Source organism: Lepidochelys kempii, chromosome 24, assembly GCF_965140265.1.
Source record: "Lepidochelys kempii isolate rLepKem1 chromosome 24, rLepKem1.hap2, whole genome shotgun sequence".
Classification (NCBI taxonomy): domain Eukaryota; kingdom Metazoa; phylum Chordata; order Testudines; family Cheloniidae; genus Lepidochelys; species Lepidochelys kempii.
In genome coordinates, this window is record NC_133279.1 from 6411502 (window position 1) to 6430599 (window position 19098).

The following is a 19098-nucleotide window of genomic DNA, read 5'->3' on the forward strand; positions in this document are numbered from 1 at the left end:
TGGCTGGGTGAATGGGAAGTGACAAGGCGCCCCCATTTTAGTTACCACAGGCTTCTCAGAAAAAGGCTGCTGTGTCCCCCTTGTTAGTGTGCACTGACCCGGTGGGGAACAGAGACACAATGGAGATGCAGGACAACACTGAAACAGAAGCATAGCGGCGGGGGGGGGGGGCGGGAGAACAGATACCATAGGAGAGCAAAATATGGGGCATAAAGCGAGTCACACAAGAGCGGGGAGGGAATAGGACTAAAGAGGAAGGGGCAGGAAGTGTGGGAAGAGGTAAATAGAGAAAGTATGAGGAAAAAATATGCATAGGACTCCTGTGGAGGTTGTGACAAAATGGATGACATAAGCAACAGTACAAACCTTACCACTGGTAATCAACTGCTCTTTAAGAGAAAGCACCATTCTTTGCACCCTTGATACTGACATAACTGCCCTACTACCCCACTTTCCACAAATGTGTTCAGGCAGCAGCTATCACATAAAAATAAATAAAACAGCTTTTGTCTGCCCTGTTTAAGGTTTACTAGACACTGCAAAGAGAAAGGCACGTTAGTACCGGTCAGGACAACATACTAGCCTTGGCACTCATTTTCGGAACACCTATCCCCAGGAATGCCTCAAATCTTCACATTTATTTTTGTATTTAAAAGGAAAGTACTGTGCCCTACAGTTAAGTTTTCCCCTCTGTATACTGGCATACCACAATGTAATGTTTTTACCTTTTTGCAGACTTACAAGGCTATAAAACTACTAATTCACACCCAAGATATACTCACCTACCCCTTCGCCATTATGAAAGGCAAATATTTTACTCAGTCCCAACCCTCCATCCCCTCTCCCACAAAAAATCCACCGGAGAAACAGGCACATAGGATTTTGTGAAGCTAATTTAATGCCTTTCATTCTGAAGCAGCGAAAGTGCTTCAGAAATATATCAGTGGAGTAAGCAGTCATCTAGGACAGAAAGGAGGGAGGTAACTAACTTTCACAAGTGCATCCATGGGATTTTTGTCAAGGATATTGGACCAATCTCAAAATAAAAGCAACAGGATCTCTAGCCCCTTGAAAAGTAGAGGGAGTAGCTTTCTAAAGTCCTACCTGAAGGAGACCTCAATGTTTCTACATCAGAAGAGTAAGAGACTGAGCTAGAAGTTTAGTTCCAAGAGATGTCTAGCTAACCACTTTTAAAAAGCAAAGTCCAAGCTCTTGCCTGTCATCCCACTATATCAATTTTACTTCACAAGATTGAACCAGATTTGTCTATTTACTGTAGTTGAATTGCATCCAGTTTACAGAGAAGGCAGGCAGCGCTAGCACTTGCATACTCATTTCTGCATTGAGGTTATGCAGAAAAGCATTTCAATTCTCTTGACATCATTTTAGGTTTATATATAGGTGTCAAAAATAGCTCAGGGCAGAGAAGTCACAGCAACAAAATTCAAGAACTAAATTTTTTGGTAAAATTAGAGGGCTAAGCTTAGGAAAATACAATTCTACAGAAAGTTGATTAGAAGTTTCTTTCAGGAAGCCAATATGAATCTGGGTTAGGGTAACCAGACAGCAAGTGTGAAAAATCAGGACAGTGAGTGGGTGGGGTAATAGGAGCCTATATAATAAGAAAAAGACCCAAAAATCAGGACATCTGGTCACCCTAATCTGGGTGGTCAGTTACTTAGAGTGTAAGGTCTTTGGGACAGCCACAGTATGGTGTGTAGCAAATAGGAGCTACTGCAATGCAAATAAATATCAAAACCTGTTAAGTTCACTTTTTTAAAAAACAACACATCAGTCTATCATCTTCTTAGAATCATCTTTTCACAATTGTAGTTACTTGATTCTCTGAAATATGGAATTCAAAATGCTATTGCAAAAAGTGCTATACAAAAGCTAGGTATTACTGTATTATACAAGGCAGAATTGATTCCCCCCCACCCCGCAATGACAGCCCGACTGACATGAACAACACTTAATGTATTTTAAAACTTGAGGGAAGTGCTATTACTTCAATAACAACTTTACAAGGACAGGTAGTTGCGGTTATAATAAAAGTACAGTAAGTTTCCATTAACTGAGAACAATACTGGGAAATAGCAAATACTGCTTATTCCTCTGATACAAACAAAAAATGCAGCTACTGAATGGAAGCTATATGCTAGAAAATTAATCCAATACAACAATAAATTTTCAATTTATTTGAAATAATTCAGTTTGAAAAACTTTAATTTAAAATGTACAGCACACATGGGGAAGAAACACATTTTGTTACAACTAAAAGTCATCAGAAGAGTGCTGCAGGGGTTTTTTTTTTATTATTTATTTAACACTGTCATGGCTTTATTCAAAACACAGTTGCACAAAATCAATTACTTCAAAGTTTTTAAGGAAAGGGTTTGATAAGGAACTGAACACACTATATACATACTGCCATACAAAGAGCATTAAAATAGGACAAAAACCTCTACAAAATATAAAACCCACCCTTACATATTTGCATGAAAAGACCACCCACCAAGCAAAAAAATTTTCAGGTATCTGGAGGCTCTGTGTGTTACCTTAAAAAAACAAACAAAAAAGCTGTACTATCTTGGTTATGTGTCAAGCTGACTGGCAAATGTGGAAACTATATTTAAAATGGTAACACTGTGGAAAAGACAAAAATTACTTAGCAAGTCATAGTTGCATGTGAGGTTCAGACTTTTGTTACCAGCAGCTGATGCACCACATTGTGAACTGTTTTAAAAAATGTAAGCCTGCATGTTTTATGGAAGGATCTACTAAACCCTCCAAAGGTAATTAAATAGTTTAACCTTTATAACATTGAATGATTTAAGGTAGATTTGCTGACTGAAACAAGACTGTTGATAACTTTAGTAATTTCCATCAAAAATCTCTTAATTTAAATTTCAGTTTAACGCTGTATTTAAGTACAATTTGTGTATGCCTCAGTATAAGACAGTCTAGTATAATCTTTACATTGAGAGATTTAAGTACATATTTGTAAATAGGAAGGTTTTATCATTTGCTGAGACTAAAAAAGTTAACATTCAAAGACAAACATAGGGGAAAAACTTTGAGATAGTAAAGATGAATACAAAGCAACTGCTTTGAACACAGAGCCTCCATAATGAAAGAAGGGGTGTGCACTTAATTAAGATTTTTAATTCATTTAATATTCATACAAACAAACATAGGAACTTGGATTGTGGTTGCAAATGTTGTTTCACCAATTACTTTTCTAGTGTCTCTACAGATATCCATTTAAAAGTTTAACCCATTTAATCAATATATTTCCAAATCTTTTGCCAACTGTCTCATACATTCCATTCAAATGTCTTTAAAAGTTGGCTCTGCTTTACAACCACATGAACTATGATTTACGGCTCTATTAAGAAAAAAACAGAAAAAAACCCCCAAGAAATTGGGCTTTGTGGACTTCTTTGCTCATGCGGTTTGTCTTAACTTGATTCAGGAATCATTACATTTAGGCTGTGTCTATACAAGCTAGGACTGTGATTCTCAGTAGTTCAGCCACAGTAGCACAATAATATGGTTTAGCAGTGCCGAGTACAAACCCACCTGAACCTTACGGGTACATACTCAGCACAGCTAAGCCGTGCTAAATACTGTTTATACTCATGCTAGCTCAATGAGAGCTAGCACAAGTATGCATATGCAAGCTGGAAATCACACCCTTAACTCATGGTGTAGACATAGCCTTAAAGTCTGCCAGTATGTGAAACGCCTTATTAAATATTTACAGGTAACTGTGCTATATGGGTGACTCCACTATACAGGTCCAGGAAATACCTCACGTATCTTTCCACAGTTTAAACACAGTTACTGTCAGCCAAGAAAGATATATAATAAAAAAATAGAGTCTCTTGAATAAAGCTGTGTGTGATATTTGGTTGAGTATCTATTTGAAACAATGCAAGTTAGTGTTGCATTGAGATGCCTGTTTGAAATCCAAATTACAACTGCAAAAGAGGAGTGCTGTGTCTCTGAACTTCTATTTTGCATTGGCTCAAATGGGAAGTGAGATAATCCACTGGGGCAGAATTTAAGATCTACTAGTCACAATTAACAGTCTGCCAAAGAAAAGCCTGGCCTGCATATCTTCTGCACTTGCAACCGACTATGTGAAGTGGAATAAGTTGCCGCAGCTTTCCAAGACAGAAAACTAAGAACTATTTACTGTTGAAATGGGGCCTTTAATGATTTAGCTGCAACGACACAAAAATTTTAAAAGTGACCTGCAAAGATGAGAGAATCAATCTCACACTCATTTTTTGCCTTTTTATGTTTTATAAAGGCTTTAAAAGGTTGGGGGTTTTTTAAATTTAGAAGTGTGTTTGATGGGAATACCTGCTTGTTTTTACATTAGAAATTCAGGTCCTGTCTCACCTCAAAAAGACTACGATAATTGGGGAACTAATGAAATGACAACATAACAAGAGCCAAGTGAGTGAAAGTTGAGCAAGTAAGAGGGATAGGGAGTTTTGGTTAGACTGTTAAAAACTTTGGATTGTTTTTTAGTTTGTTTGAAATACCTATATAACTTCAATGACTAAACATTCTGGAGAAAGCAAGCCTTTGTTAAGGATGCCACATCTCCTCCACTTCAATTAAAGCATGAGAGCTAATATACATCCTCAAACATATCCAACAAGTCCTCCAACACAGTTGATATTCAGAATAAACAGGGAAAACTAGGCCTTAAACCTGTTTAGGCCTTCTTCATAAGTAATAACACAGTAAAAGAGGGCATAAGCTCCCCCATCACCAAATAATTCACAGGTCACTTTTTTTTTAAAAAAAGTTAAAATAATCAAGTTGATTCCAAGTAGGACCTGTGGTCAGCTCAATTGGTTTTAACCAACTTTTCATTTGAAATAGACTGTTGACTTTATCACATTACAGCATCTTTGATTTCAGTTTACATACAATTTTAAAATCTTAAATGAAATTCACCATACTAAACCCATGTAAAAGTCTGTCTTTAATTGTGGACTAATAATGACAAACACTGCAAGCTTGTATAAAACAAAAGAAGTCCAAATAAAATTCTAGGGGAAAACTTGACAATGGGTTCAGTGATTATAAGGTTGAAAGTTGTTTTCTACATATGTTCACTACCAGGCTATTACATCTTATTTGGAATGATAAAAAGGGCAAAAATAGTAAAACCACACCTTTCCTATAAAAAGTTAACATGTTATCTTCTGTAAGGACATCTATGGTACATGGAGACATACAGATCTGCATGATCACTATTGCGTATTCTGTAACTTAAAGACTCTGGTCCTATTCATTTCTATAGTGACTTAATCATCCTCTTCCTCGCCCTCATCTTCAGGATCTCGTTTCCTCTTCTCCCCTTGGACACCCTCTGCTGAGAAAAAGAAGTTTGTATATATTTGATTACACTCAATTTAAACATCAAGAAGTTAACTTGTGTTGTGCTCTTACCTATAAAAAACTAGCAGACTACTTCAAATTATATTTTTTCTTCTTATATGCACTCATTACTATACATCTTTGTGATGCGGATGGATCTTTTTGAAACAACCAGTTTCTTATTTATTCTGAGTAACTTAGGTGAGCCATATTAAGATGAATACTCAAACTGAATATACTACATTTCATACTGGAAACAGGTTATTCTTCAGTCTGATGTACATCTGAATCCTTTCATGTCTGGACTGCAAGTTACATATTCAGTAAACCAGATTATATAGAGATTTAAAATGGAGAGAGGACACATTTAACCTGATTTTGCTTTTACTAACTTACTTTTCTTAATTTTCAACAGTTTCATACAAAAAATGTGGCAATAATTAATCCAAGTGGCCTATTATGCACTCTTGTGGCCAAAATATGAAATGCAATTTGAAAAATTTAAGATTTGACATTCTCAGAATCATTTTCTGGCCATTTAAACATCCTCACTGGCTGCTTTACTGTCATGGTAAATAAGATGAAGTGGACCGTTAACACCTTGAATGAGTCTTTAATTAACGCACATTTCAAGGGACATTCCTTATACTAAACAACCTGTTCCACCTTGTATTTAGCTGTGACATACTGAGTACGTTTTCCAGACCTGAAGAAGAACTCTGTGTGAGCTTGAAAGCTGCTCGTCTCTCACCAACAGAAGTTGAAGCAATACAAGATATTACCTCACCCACCTTTCGCTAATATCCTGGGACCAACACGGCTACGACACTGCATAGTTCAATATCAGTGATTTTAAAATCCAGAGTACAAATTTCCAAAGAGGTATTCAGTTAAGCCAAGCGCGTAGAACAAAAGTCCACTAATGCAATCAGGAATTTTTGAATTTGTCTACTAGTCTACATTTAATAAAGAAATTGGCTTCAAAGGGCTACACAAAAACTCAAGAATCTTTTCACCCTGTAAATCTCTCTAAATCTGGCCAGTCCTTACTGAAAATGAGCAGAACCACGTAAGTAAGTCACCTAACCCATCACAGTATGTAGATGTTTACTACACAGTAGCAGGATTACACTACTGCCACTAACAGAACTATTATTATTATTAATCAATCTAGCATCCAAAAACATGCTGGGCATTTTATAAACATAAAATGACTGGTCCCTGCCCTGAACATCTTGAAATCTAAACAGACACTCTAAAGTGAGAGAAGGGTACAATCCAAAGTTTTCCTTTTTTTGCCACTGCTTTTGTCTATTTGCCTTTTGATTGGCAGTTTGTTTGTAGCCTCTGCCTATTAAGTGTAAGGCTTACCCAATTTCTCTGGTTGATTCTTTTCATACTTATTGTATACATGAGTATACAGAGGTATCCCATTTGTACCATGCAAAGAAAACGCAGTATTCTCAACAGACAGAGCTTGAGATCATTCCCTCTAAAAGTATGACATACCACTATTCCTCAATACTAGCAATACACTTAGTACCAATATATTCTCCAAGTAGGATGAATTTCCTTTATTTTTGTTAGTTACAAGGCAGCTTGTCACTTTGCTTGTTTATATTCTCAACGTTCTTAGGTCTCGAGATGAAGTCAAACAGAACTCTTTTCCCTCAAACATCTATTTCCAAGCCTTTGTCTATATTTATAGGAACTACATAAGACATTAATGTATGGAATTTCACTTAAACTCTTTAAGAAGCTACTGAAAGAAACTAGATGGGAAAAAAAATCCAACCAATGAGTTTAAGCATGCAGCCCTTAAACAGGACATTGGGTTTTGTTTTTTCTTAAATGACACCTCCTTAAAATATTTTATGCAGATGCCATGGCGGGTGGGAGTAAGGGAGGGCTTTGCGGGGGTCCCAAAAATGCTGCTTTTAAGCCCTAACCAGGGAATTCAGACACTTCTGATGCATTATTAATGAACCTCTTTTAAACCTGCGATAAACGAAGTTTATGCAACAGCCCTACCTTAGGAAGTTAGATTTCTGTAGCTCCTTCATTTGGCAACTTTCCCCTTTACACTTTAGGGCACTAAAATATTTCTATAAAAATGCTTAGAAAATTGTTTTTGTTCATTTTTACTCAAAAGTTAAGTGTTAAGATATACTGGTTAAGGGAAAAGAGATAGCATATGAAGTAATACATGGCTGCTCAGCTAAATGCTTAACTTGTGAAATCTTTCATAAGTCCATATCAGGATACCTTCTTTCCCTGTGTTTACATACCTTCAAACAGACCAGCTAGACAGACATAATTTATACTAATGGACCGCCAGTCTCAACCTCCTAAATTACAGAAGTTGAAAGAATCAATTCAGAAGGGTTCTGAAACATGCTACTTTCACAATTAGTGAAACTTACCTTCTTCCTCATCACCTCTTTCTTCAACATAGTCATCATCATCCTCTTCATCCTTCACAATATGAAATATTTAATCAGATTTTTAAAAATTGCAGTATATCTAGGGTTAGTTTAAGCAGCCTATACTTCAGTTTTCTCTAAACAAAGCACTTATTCTGTTTAGTGATCACATTCTGTATTTACTTTCTCTCAGGTTTTTTTTTACTATAGCTGTGTGAAGACAGGAGGCCAAATTCTTCTCTACGTTGCACTTATCTGGGTTGCACAGATATATAAAAATCAGAATTTGGTCTGTAGTCTGAGTTTTTTCTTGTTACTTCCCACTTATCAATAGTTTGTGATGCCACCAGGAATTTACAAAATGATACATTAAGGAAGAGCAAGACAGTACAACAAATAAGCTTTCATCAAAATGTCACGGAAATAGAGGATTGTGAAAAAATGTGGAGAAACTATGGCAGCAGCAATAGATGAACTAGGAACAGATCTAATTTTTTGCTACTATGTCAATAAAGAAAAAAACACAGTAAATGAGAAGTAAGTTGCTCTTTCAGGTTTGCAGTTGGCAAATTGGCTTCAATTGGACCAACTTGTTACTGCAAACCCCAGACAAGATCACACAATGTTGTGAGATCTCTGCAGTACAGCAAGATTTGATGAAAAACTGAACATTATTTGCTAAAGCAGTAACTGCTAATGTTATACACGTTAATTTATTATACCATCTGGTAAAAATTTGAAGGCATTACAGTTAAAATTTTATCTATAATTTTGTCTTTAAACACAAAAAATTTAAGACAAGCTCTTGCTGAATGTATAAGGGAAGCTTCGAATTAGGCTACTTATTTAAAGGTCTGGTTTAAATGACATAGAATTTGGCTGATTCTAGCCCTCATTTATGCTCTCCAAAATATGATAAAAATCTGACCAGCTTGAACTTCCCGAACTGCATGCTCAATATAGGCCACTTTATCAGTAGCAAATAAAAAGCATCCTCACTATCTAGCTCTGTTGTGCTACCATGGTTTCCAACTCCTCTAAAGCCCTTTTTAATGCATACTGTAATTCCTTGTTGCCCAAAAGCAACGGTATACAGAAGCTACTGACTTACTGAAGATTTTAACATTGAAGAATTTCTGTTCTCTTTCCAAACCTTTGTTTGGCCATTCTCCAGAGGAATTTCCAAAAGGTTCTTATTCAACTCCTCAAATCAAACTTAGTTCTACCTTCTTGTAATGACTTTCAGCCATTACCTCCTCAAAATCTCAATGCTCTGATAAAAGGTTACAGAATTCTGTAAGACTATACAAAGCACTGAAAGTTCTATAAACACTTCATTATGATTAATAAAATGAAGACCACCAAACAACTGTGGTTCTCAAACTGTGGTCTATGTATCACTGGTAGTATATACACAGCAGTCATGTGGCATGCAGGATGGTTTGAAGATTAATACAGGTTGAACCTCTCTAGTCCGGCACCCTCAGGACCTGAATGGTGCTGAACCAGAGAATATGCCGAACCATGGGAGGTCAATATTGTAGCGAGCGGGTCTCTCTTTATTTTTATCTCGACAAGGCGAATAAACGGAACAACACGCCGCCGCCTAGCCAAGGCTTACCAGCTCTGTTCGTAACAAAGTGTTAGTGTTGTTACACAATTTTACTGTATTGGCACAAGGAAATAAGTAGATAAAGCATAAAAAACATAAAATAAAATCATGCTAGACCACGGATGTTGCTAGACCAGAGTCTGCTGGACTAGTGAGATTCAACCTATATTAAAATAAGAATCTGTTATAACTACACTGAAAAGTTATGAAGGTGGTATTCCAAATACTTTTGGTTCTGAATGTGGTACAGAAGATCTTAAGAGTGTGAGTACTTTCTCTATACAGAAACAAAAATAAATACACTTCCTCCATACAAAAAACAGGGTAAGTGTCTAGTTGAAGAGACAAGAACTAAGACTCAGCATTCCTGCGTTTTATTTCTAACTGCCACTGATCCATGTAGCCATGATTAGGTCACTTCACTTCTTCCTGTGCTTAGTTCACAAATCTAAAATGGAGATACCTGCCTTTCTCAATAAGCTTGTGTGAGTGAATATTGTAAAGATCTCTGAGATCCTTGAATTAAGGTAGTAATTTTGATGCTAGCCTTGCAGAAGTGCTGAGAGGAGTTACCGATGAATCAAGGGGATAAAAATTCCACCCCATGTAAAATAGCATTAGTTACAAAAAGCTTGATTTTCCCCCCCCGTTTAATTTTAATGTTACTCAGATAAAGTAGCATTGACTATTCTTGTTACTACTGTAGATTACGTAGTCAAGAACAAGGATATTTTTTCACTTTTTCTATAAAAAAGATTGGTTATCTACTTTAATCCAAAAAATATTCTAATCTGACAGTTTAGTTGGTAGTAGTGTACAATTTCAACATAGGGGAGGGGAGATAGGGTCTTGTTTTTTGAGCTTACAGAAAATGCAGACTTTTTCATTTTAGGTGGTGGGATGGAAGTTAAGAATATGGCTTTGATTTTTCTAAAGAGAAATGCAGAGATATTTAGTTGTTAGGCAATACTTATGCTCGACTAAATACTTCAGAGAGAAAACTTTATCACCAAAATCTAAAGTGGTCTGTTGCTTTACATACAATGCTAGATTTATAAGAATCGGTTTCTACAAAATGCATCTGTGTTTAGCCATTTTGCCTCATGAAAATCCTAAACCCCAGAAACAGAGTTTGTGAAATTAAAACTTCTTGGACTGAGTAGCTGAAAAAGTATAAATTTACCTGAATCTCCTCCTTCATCAGATATGAAAGGCCCACTTCCTCCTCCTCTTCTTCACCCTCCCCCAAGTCTGAACCTCCATCATCTTCATCCTCATCCTCTTCATACTCTCCTGGTGGACCAGCTTCATCCTCATCTTCATCATCATCCTCATCTCCTTCTGAAAGAAAGGAAATAGTTCCATATATCCTCACTTAAAACGTGATGATTTGTTCATAAACTCATTTTACATGCTTCCCAAAAATCTAAGACAACTCGGTAACAAGGTCTTCTCCAGAAGTTTTAAAAAATGGAGAGCATTCTGGAGAAAAGAGTATATTTAAAATATATGAAGACTATAAATGTATAAACACTAACTTAACAAGCATTTAGATACCAAGGGTGATAGGGCAAGGTCCCTGATCCTTCAAGCGACTCTTCTGCAAATGCAGATCCCTAAGCCTGCAGCAATCCTCAGAGAAGTCAGAGGGAAAGGGGGCTGTGGGGTATCTGCTGCACATAGATCAAGGTCTAAAATTTAAAAGGACAGCCAGCTTAACACAATACCCTTGAATGACTTTTACTTCCTATTTGTTCCAGGAAATGCCTAGTTAGAACTGTATTAGAGAAGAGATCTCATTTTTATTTTGTACATTTGCAGCAGCACATAGCCACTTTGACAATTTCTCTCAAATAGGCAGTTCTGTATAGGGTATTTTATGCAGCTACAGGGAAGACATTTTAAATATAAGTGTGAACCACAAAGGCTGGCAGGTGGAATTTAGGGACAGGTTTAGTATCTGAAACTACTTTTTAAACTTTTTTTTTTTTTTTAATTTACAAAATTTCTGGTTGATGCCCATTAAGAGATTTTCAGATACTGTTACATTTACTTATCCGTTGTTTACATTTTCAAACTAGAGCATTTGACACATTTAGCTTCTCTTTGGTGAAATTCTCTTAAAGAACACAACTCAGATTTAAGTATGACGACAGATGTAATCTAAAGCCAAAGTACAATCCACCAGAATAGCAACACGGAGACACTCATGAACAGCTCTATGTGAAACAAACATTTCAGATGTCTTTCATAGCTTTAGTGATCATGGTCCGAAAAGTTAACAGTATTTAAAGAAAGGCTTGCTACCTTCCATCCTTGCGTTGAAATCAGTGCAGAAATTGTGATAACTTTGCACTTCTACAGAGCCTTCCATCTAATTTCAGAACCATTTATAAACAAACATTAATGAATTAGCCCTCAATAGCAATGAAGAAGGTGGTATCCCCACTTTAGGGATAAGGAAAACTGATGCTTGAGGTCACAAGGGGATTCCAATACTAGCTTTGCTACAGGCCTCCTGTCTGTTGACTTCTACTCCTGTGATACAAGTATGCTTACTGAAATATAATTTCCACATAGATCAGATATGAAGTGAGAAAACCCTCCCGCAAAAAGCTTTCATTAACAAAATGGATTACCGCTGGCACGCTTATTTATTATTTTTAATGTAATCATATCTTTACTCAAGTAAAAGTCTCTCTCATTTAACAAGAATTGCACAACATTCTTGACTATGTTCTGACTCCAATTCTTCCTATTGTAACTCAGCATAAGCATCATTTGAATGAGTGAATGCTACAGAGCTATACTGCAAAAATGTAGCTTATGACATTGTGCTACTTCAGTCCAAGAGTAACTATATCATCAATATCTAAAGTTGAGACTAGAAAGTATATTTTATACAGCTATAGCACATTTAGAAAAATTACCCTCATCTTCCTCTTCTTCTGAATCAGGTGCCTCGTTATCTTCCTGATCAAATCCATCTAGGTATGTGATTTGGTGAAGCAGCTCAAAAACGCTTTCTCTGTAATCCTCCAGGTTTGTGATCTCACAATTGAACAAGTCGAGACTCTTCAAGTTTTTAAGATTTTGCTGAAAATGAAGAATTAAGAGTACTCATCTTTTTCTTCCAGTTAACACACACAAACTACTTGGTACCCTGAACCTTTGTCAAGTTGCAAGCCTTAGCCTAAACATAATAGGCTGTGTATCCAGCTACACAATTTACTTTGTACTCACCACCTTGGTCATCCATTCTCTGCAATGACTCCCTTTATATACAGAGTTCAGTATAAAGTCTCTGTTTTGATAATTAAAGAAGCGCCCCATAAGGTCACAGATATCACCTGTCCCTCTGCATCCATGATCTTTCTTAACAGCTATGTTCCACGAGAAGAGTGAAACTATTCAGGAGGTGGCTTGCAAGAGCAGAAAACAGAATTTAGACAGGCACTGGACCTACTCTGTGGAACTTACACCTTAAGATTTATTTCTTCAACTTAGCTTACCCCTCAGTTTCTACACAAATACAAAACTACTCACTGACACAAGCCAACCCCTAGGAGCTAATCAACCTATTTCTCCTATAAACTTGGAAGGAAGAAAGATGGGACTTTCCTGTTTTTTAGCTACCCAAGAGTGGCTTTGATCCTGCAGTTAAAGGGGTCATTACATCAAAACACACTATGGAACTTTTGGTGCTCCGTGGAAGAGTCCATAACACCAGCTGGTGTGCAGCAAGCCAGGGTGCACACTAACAGATCTTCCAGATAAGCTTAAAGAATTCTAGTACAGGTGACTCCCAAACTTTTCCCATATTACAGAACCCCTCTTCAAAGATAGTTTCATGGACACCTCCCACTCACAGTCACTTAACATTCTTGTGACAACTATTATTGCTTACATAGAAAAGTTATTAGGCAAGTAATTATTGTATTTTTAGTTTCTTTCAGTGTATTTTAGCAACTGAAAGCCAAGGAGGATCAGCAATATATAGATAGCCAGTGCTACACTGACTATAGACCACAGTTTGACAACCTCTGATCTGGTCCATACCACTGCTAACACAGGATAGCTTCCGATAGTAAATTTTCAAGTATTGTCTTGATTGAACTATGGGATGATGAATTTATTACAGCAGAGTTATGCAATATAGGATGGACTGGGATACTGACAATCTAGAAAGAAAACATCCAAGTGTTACTTGAACTGGCAAAAAACCTGATGTATGGAAAAAGTAAAACAGTAATTTGCTCTCTGGATGCCTTTCAGTTTTGTTAAAGCTATACACAGGCAGCTAAACCACCCAGTTTATTATTGTTTTGTATTTTACTGATCTCCTGTGTAACACTAGCTTAAACACCATTTATTGCATTTATCTGTTGTATTTGTAAGGCATTCCTATTGTCAACCACTTACAACCAATCACTACTGTGTTCAATATTATGATCTATTTTTACCTTTGATACTTTTTTTTAAAATAAATTTAGAGATTTAACAATGGTTTACAATTCTTTAAAAAAACCACACACACAAAAACAAAAACAAAGAAACTACTTTATACTTACAAGGGCTTCCACAGTGCTAAGATCTTTGATTTTGTTGCCACTTAGATTTAGGTATGTGAGATTTGGACATTTTTCTGCCAGGACTTCCAGGCCTCCTGAAATGATGTTGTCACTCAATTCCAACTACCATACACAAAAATTGGATCATTAGATGGTTGATTTCACTGCTATCGAAATTAAGAGCTTGTATTTTATTATAACAATAAATGCATCACAAGACCACTTGACTTCCTGTATAACCCATAAAAGCCTCAGACTACTTACATAAAATAAAGTTTGCTTAAAACAAAAGGAACCTATATTGATGTGTACGTATTTCCAAAGCCTAACATATTACTTATTTCCACAGCACTTTACTATGTGCCTGGTTCAGATAATTCATTAAGAAGTTTCATACTTGGGTCCCCATCCTTCACTTGAAGCCTGTGTGGTCCCATTGACTACAACGGGACTAGTCACACTTAGCACAGTTAGTTTATCATGTGCTTAAATGTTTTCAGGATTGGGACCTTAGATTTTCAGCAGGAAGTGAAACCTGATGTTAGATCTTTGTACAGGTTTTATTTAGACATAATGGGCAAAATCCTGGTTCATTAGTCATGGGTGAAACGCTGAGTTACTCCAGTGGAACCTGTGTTTCATACTCTGGAGCTGGGTTTTCACCTAATATATCTCATCCTCAGCCCCCCTCTCTTTCCATTCAATTGCATGAAATATCTTTAACCTAACTGTAAAAGTAAAAAGTAATATTGTACTTTTGATCATTGCCTCAGACATTAATCGGTACTCAAATTGTCAATCTCTGTTTGAAAGACTACTTTGAAGTTTACAGAAATTACGAAGGATAATTTCAAATTTGAAGCAATTAAGTTCAGGATCTCAGATCTCATTTTTAGATTAATGATGCACATGATAGAGTACACACATTAATGACTTTGTATAAATATTATGGGTGTATTTTATTAATAAAATAATTAATTAAAAGCCACAGCATCAATGAAAATGCTAATATCATGAGAAGGCTATACCAGACCCTAATTTCTAGCATTGAATAGATAAGCCACTTATTGTTCCAAGAATTCTTGGACAAGAATAATTTGAACATAATTTAAAAATACCCACACCAATTTTAAACCTTGAAAAGTTTAGACAGGTATCATTTCAAAGCCCTGCAAAGACATTCTAGTAAGACATTTCAATATGATGCAAATGTGATTGTCAATACTGAAAGGGTACAAGAACCTGTGTTAACCAAAGATTTTTACATAAAGAGGTGTATAAATTTGGCAAAAGCGAACTGACTTTTAGTCCAGAGACACCAAGCATCAGAGGGGTAGCTGTGTTAGTCTGTATCCACAAATACAACAAGGAGTCCGGTGGCACCTTAAAGACTAACAGTCTTTAAAGTCTAGAGATACATACCTTTCGGAGCTTACTTAAGGTGGGGAGTCTGGCCAGTGATGTCAGTTCTACATTGGCCATGCTGAGAAACTCTAGCTCTTTAAATGACTCATTCAGGCCTTCAATTTCACCATTGCTGGATCGACAGTTATCAAGCACCAACTCTGTCACCTTCAAACAGAACATAAAGTCACTCTTCAGGTTAATGAAGACCTTTAAGCACACTGAACTTTATCTAAACCAACAGCTTGAAGAATTAAACCATTAAGACAACATGTTTTATTTTGCACTTAAGCAAAAACTGAAGTTATCGGGGCCTACAGTCACCACAATTAACATTGCCAACCTACTAAAAAAGTACATAGCATATATTTGCAGCAAGAGAGTTTGAAGCATGGTCATAAAAAGGAAAATATGTAAGAGGCAAATTTTAGCATGTTAATGGTCAGAAATATATGGCTCTGGATAACACAACCACAATGATGCACGTGGGCCTTTATATGGCTAGAAGCATAGGAATTGCAAAACCAGATCAGCTCAATGGTTTATCAGATAAAATATCCTATTTCAGATAAAGGACAGTGCCAGATGCATCAGAGGAAGGTGCAAGAAACCCCATGCACATTGGACAATTAAGGAATAATATACCAATAAAGGAAATTTCTTCCTTAAACCCATCACTTAAGTGGTTAGCTTATACCATGAACATTTAATATCCCCAAATTTTGTTAATTCTACCAATTTAACTGGATATTCTCATTACCCATAAAAGAACCTAATCCTTTTGCAAATCCTACTAAAAGCTCTTTGCCTCAATATCTTGTGGCAGTGAGTTACACAGGTTAATTATGCATTAAGCATTTTCTTCTATGTGTTTTAAATGTGTTACTCTATTTCACAGAATGTCTTATATTATGAGAAAGGGTAAATAGGACCGCCAAATTAACCTTCTACATACCATTTACTGTGGGTTTTAACAGGCATGGGCACTACATTTTCCCACAAAACTCTGACATTTTAAATGTCCTAGCTGCAAAACAAACAAACAAACAAAAAAGGATCCAGCCCAATATTAGTATGTAAAGTTCAGCTTTGAAATAAGGGTGGCTCTAAAGAACATCACACTTGTTGACTGACAACTTACTGGTCAAATAGACAAATAAGAGGTACAAAATTTAAAGCCTTATTTCACACCACTACAGATAGAGGGGAAAGTACAAGTGGTATCTTGGCTTTGGTCTTACTTTTGTCAGTTTGAGCTAAAGCCTCAATATTGTTTTAAATAAAGTTTGTAGAGGATTTTTCCTTAAAAACAAAAATTTCATAAAACACTGGAACTATTCTTTTGGGGCTACTCCAGTCTCTTCAGTTAAATGTTTATGCTAATCTAAATGCATATTTAGGCTTTTAAAAACATCTGGCCCAGAAATTATCAAAATATGTATTGTTTATTCAACTAATGGTTTTTATGCGCTTCTACATTTACTGTAAATCAGGTCAATCTCTCAGCCTGGCATGAAGTAACAACACTTTCTGATATCAACCTATCTGGACTTTATACTCTTGGGGCACCTAGACATGCTGGTCAATAGCATTCTTACTGACCTAAATGCAAAAACATCTGCTGGAGCTACAAATCATTCGTTGGCTGAGTTCAACAGCACGGAAGCAAAGGCTGCAGGTTGATCACACAGCAGTCAATGAAATTACTATAGGAGATTAACTGAACCACCTCACCCCCCTAAAATAGTAGAGTGCAGCAAAATCCTTCCCAATGCAGAACACAATATATAAATGAGTATGATCACCTGAAAATGGTTGCCTTAAACTTCTGTTAAATACATTTGTTTGAAGTTCCTTCAGACAATCTATAGGAACACACTTGTCTACATATAATTGAATCTTACAGTGTAAACACACACCCTGGGCTCCCACATTTAAGAAGAGGTTCGTTATGATCAGAATTGCTTTTATCTGCTTGAAGAGGAAATAAAACGTTAAGAAAAGTATTTGACATGCAATCTGCACATTGCAATTCACTTCAGGACTTTCATCCTACTTCGCTATAAAAGAAAAAAAAGTTTCACTATAAGCAGGTTCCATTCCCACTGGACTTTTGTTTTGAAGTTAAGTTACAGCAGCAAGGGCTGGCGTTCTCTGCAGCACTCGACACCTCCAGTCCACTCCCATCACAGAGTTAGAAAGGAGCTACCTGACTCTAGCTGCATGGCGGGCACAGAGAAGCGAACCCTATTGTACATGACCTCGCAAAACCGAACCTTATTGCTTGGTGGGTGGAGGTACAAACGAGAAGCCTATCTTGTCTCTGATGACTGAACAGGACCTAACGGCAATCGCCTTATCTGCCTTTAGCCATTAGGAAGGCCGGTTATAAGCAGTATGATTTCAAGGAAAAGAGAGGAGGGTGCCATTACCCCATCATGCGCTCACTGGGCAGAGCTGAAAACTCAGGGAAGGAAGGGGGTGGGAAAGAGAAAGAAGAGACTAAAAACGATGTAATTCAAAATAAACAGCTCCAAATGCGAGAAGAGAAAGAAAGGGGGGAAAGCATTCTACACAGAGGTTTTATAAAAACTGCCTGCCTCTGGCAGATTGCTGGAAAAGGACTGCAGGAAATCAGTCATGTACCCAGATACTTCTAAAATGGATTCGGTGCAACTCTGACCTGTTTACAATATCCACGTAGTAGAAGTTAAAAATAAATAAGGCAAATCACAGCAGAGATGGCAACCAGAAGAGGGATCATAAAAGTTACGGATTCCAATGTGTTCATCAGCCCCAAAAAGCAGCTCTAGCTTGAAGGGTCGTAAAAAAACTCCCCCAAACCTATAGATATTGAAGCATGATGGGTGACCCACATCTTTCCATGCACAAGAGTTAAGTTAGCAGAGAAGGCGGGGAAAGGAGAAAGAAGTTCTCACTCTAAATCCAGCACTGACACCAAACGGGGAAACACCCTTAAATTCAACCAAGAACTAGCCGGCAAAAAGCTAAGAAGGGATCCGCCAAATGTGGTCGACCCCGATCCGCAGCTCCGAGAAGGGGCTGCCGGGGAGGGTGGGGGTTAATTTCTGCTCTCGGGTCACCCCGAGGACCCTCTCACACAGAGCCAAACGCCTTGGGCAAGGGGCCCATCCCAGGCACAGACTGCCCCACTTATCCAGCGCCGCGCTCGGCGTCGGCTGCGGAGACACACAGCAGCGGTCTGCGGAACAGCCAAGGGTTACGCGGGTGCACAAGCAGCCTCCCCAGGAACCTTTGGGGGCGCGAGGCAGAGGGAAGGTGTGTGTGTGTGTGTGGGGGGGGGGGGACGCGGCGGCCTCGCAGTACAGAGGCACCCGGCCCCACGTGGCGGCTGCCCCCCGGGGCATGTATCAGCTGTTCAGCAATGGGGAGCCGGGGGGCGTCACGTCCCCTCACCTTCTCCGGGGCCCGATTCCTCAACTCCAGCGTGATGCGCTTCTTCATCTCCATCTCCCCCCTCCCTGAGGCCCCCGCGCCGCGAGGGAGGGACGCGCCGCCGAGCCGACGCCGCTGTCGCTGTCGCAAATGGAGGCAAGAGTTGGGGCTCGAACTCCTCCAGCAGCCGCCCCACCCCCTCCCTTGGTACACACACGCAGCTCCTGCCTCCTCAATGGCCGCTCGCGCACTGAGCCTCCATTACACG

The 19098-nt window shown here is 37.9% G+C and overlaps 1 protein-coding gene across 2 annotated transcripts; it reads right to left on the bottom strand.

The window, feature by feature from the left end:
• Window positions 1-2178: 2178 nt before the first annotated feature.
• ANP32E (acidic nuclear phosphoprotein 32 family member E) lies at window positions 2179-19098 on the bottom strand. 2 transcript variants are annotated; one of them, XM_073323532.1, is made up of 7 exons: window positions 18852-19098; window positions 15432-15581; window positions 14010-14132; window positions 12369-12534; window positions 10622-10779; window positions 7827-7878; window positions 2179-5395 (listed from the first exon to the last, which is right to left on the bottom strand). In XM_073323532.1, the coding sequence occupies exons 1-7, from the start codon at window positions 18903-18905 to the stop codon at window positions 5331-5333; spliced, it is 768 nt and encodes a 255-aa protein (XP_073179633.1). In that variant the 5' UTR covers window positions 18906-19098; the 3' UTR covers window positions 2179-5330. The 2 variants fall into 2 exon arrangements, with proteins under 2 accessions (XP_073179633.1, XP_073179632.1); XM_073323531.1 differs by having other exon boundaries at window positions 2179-5398; window positions 18852-19097.

Coding starts and splice junctions, on each gene's coding strand:
- ANP32E (XM_073323531.1), bottom strand. CDS start 18,905: ATGGAGATGAAGAAGCGCATCACGCTGGAGTTGAGGAATCGGGCCCCG. Junction 15,582..18,851: donor GGAATCGGGCCCCGGAGAAG/GTGAGGGGACGT, acceptor TTCTGTTTGAAG/GTGACAGAGTTGGTGCTTGA. Junction 10,780..12,368: donor AGAAGAAGAGGAAGATGAGG/GTAATTTTTCTA, acceptor CCTTTCTTTCAG/AAGGAGATGAGGATGATGAT.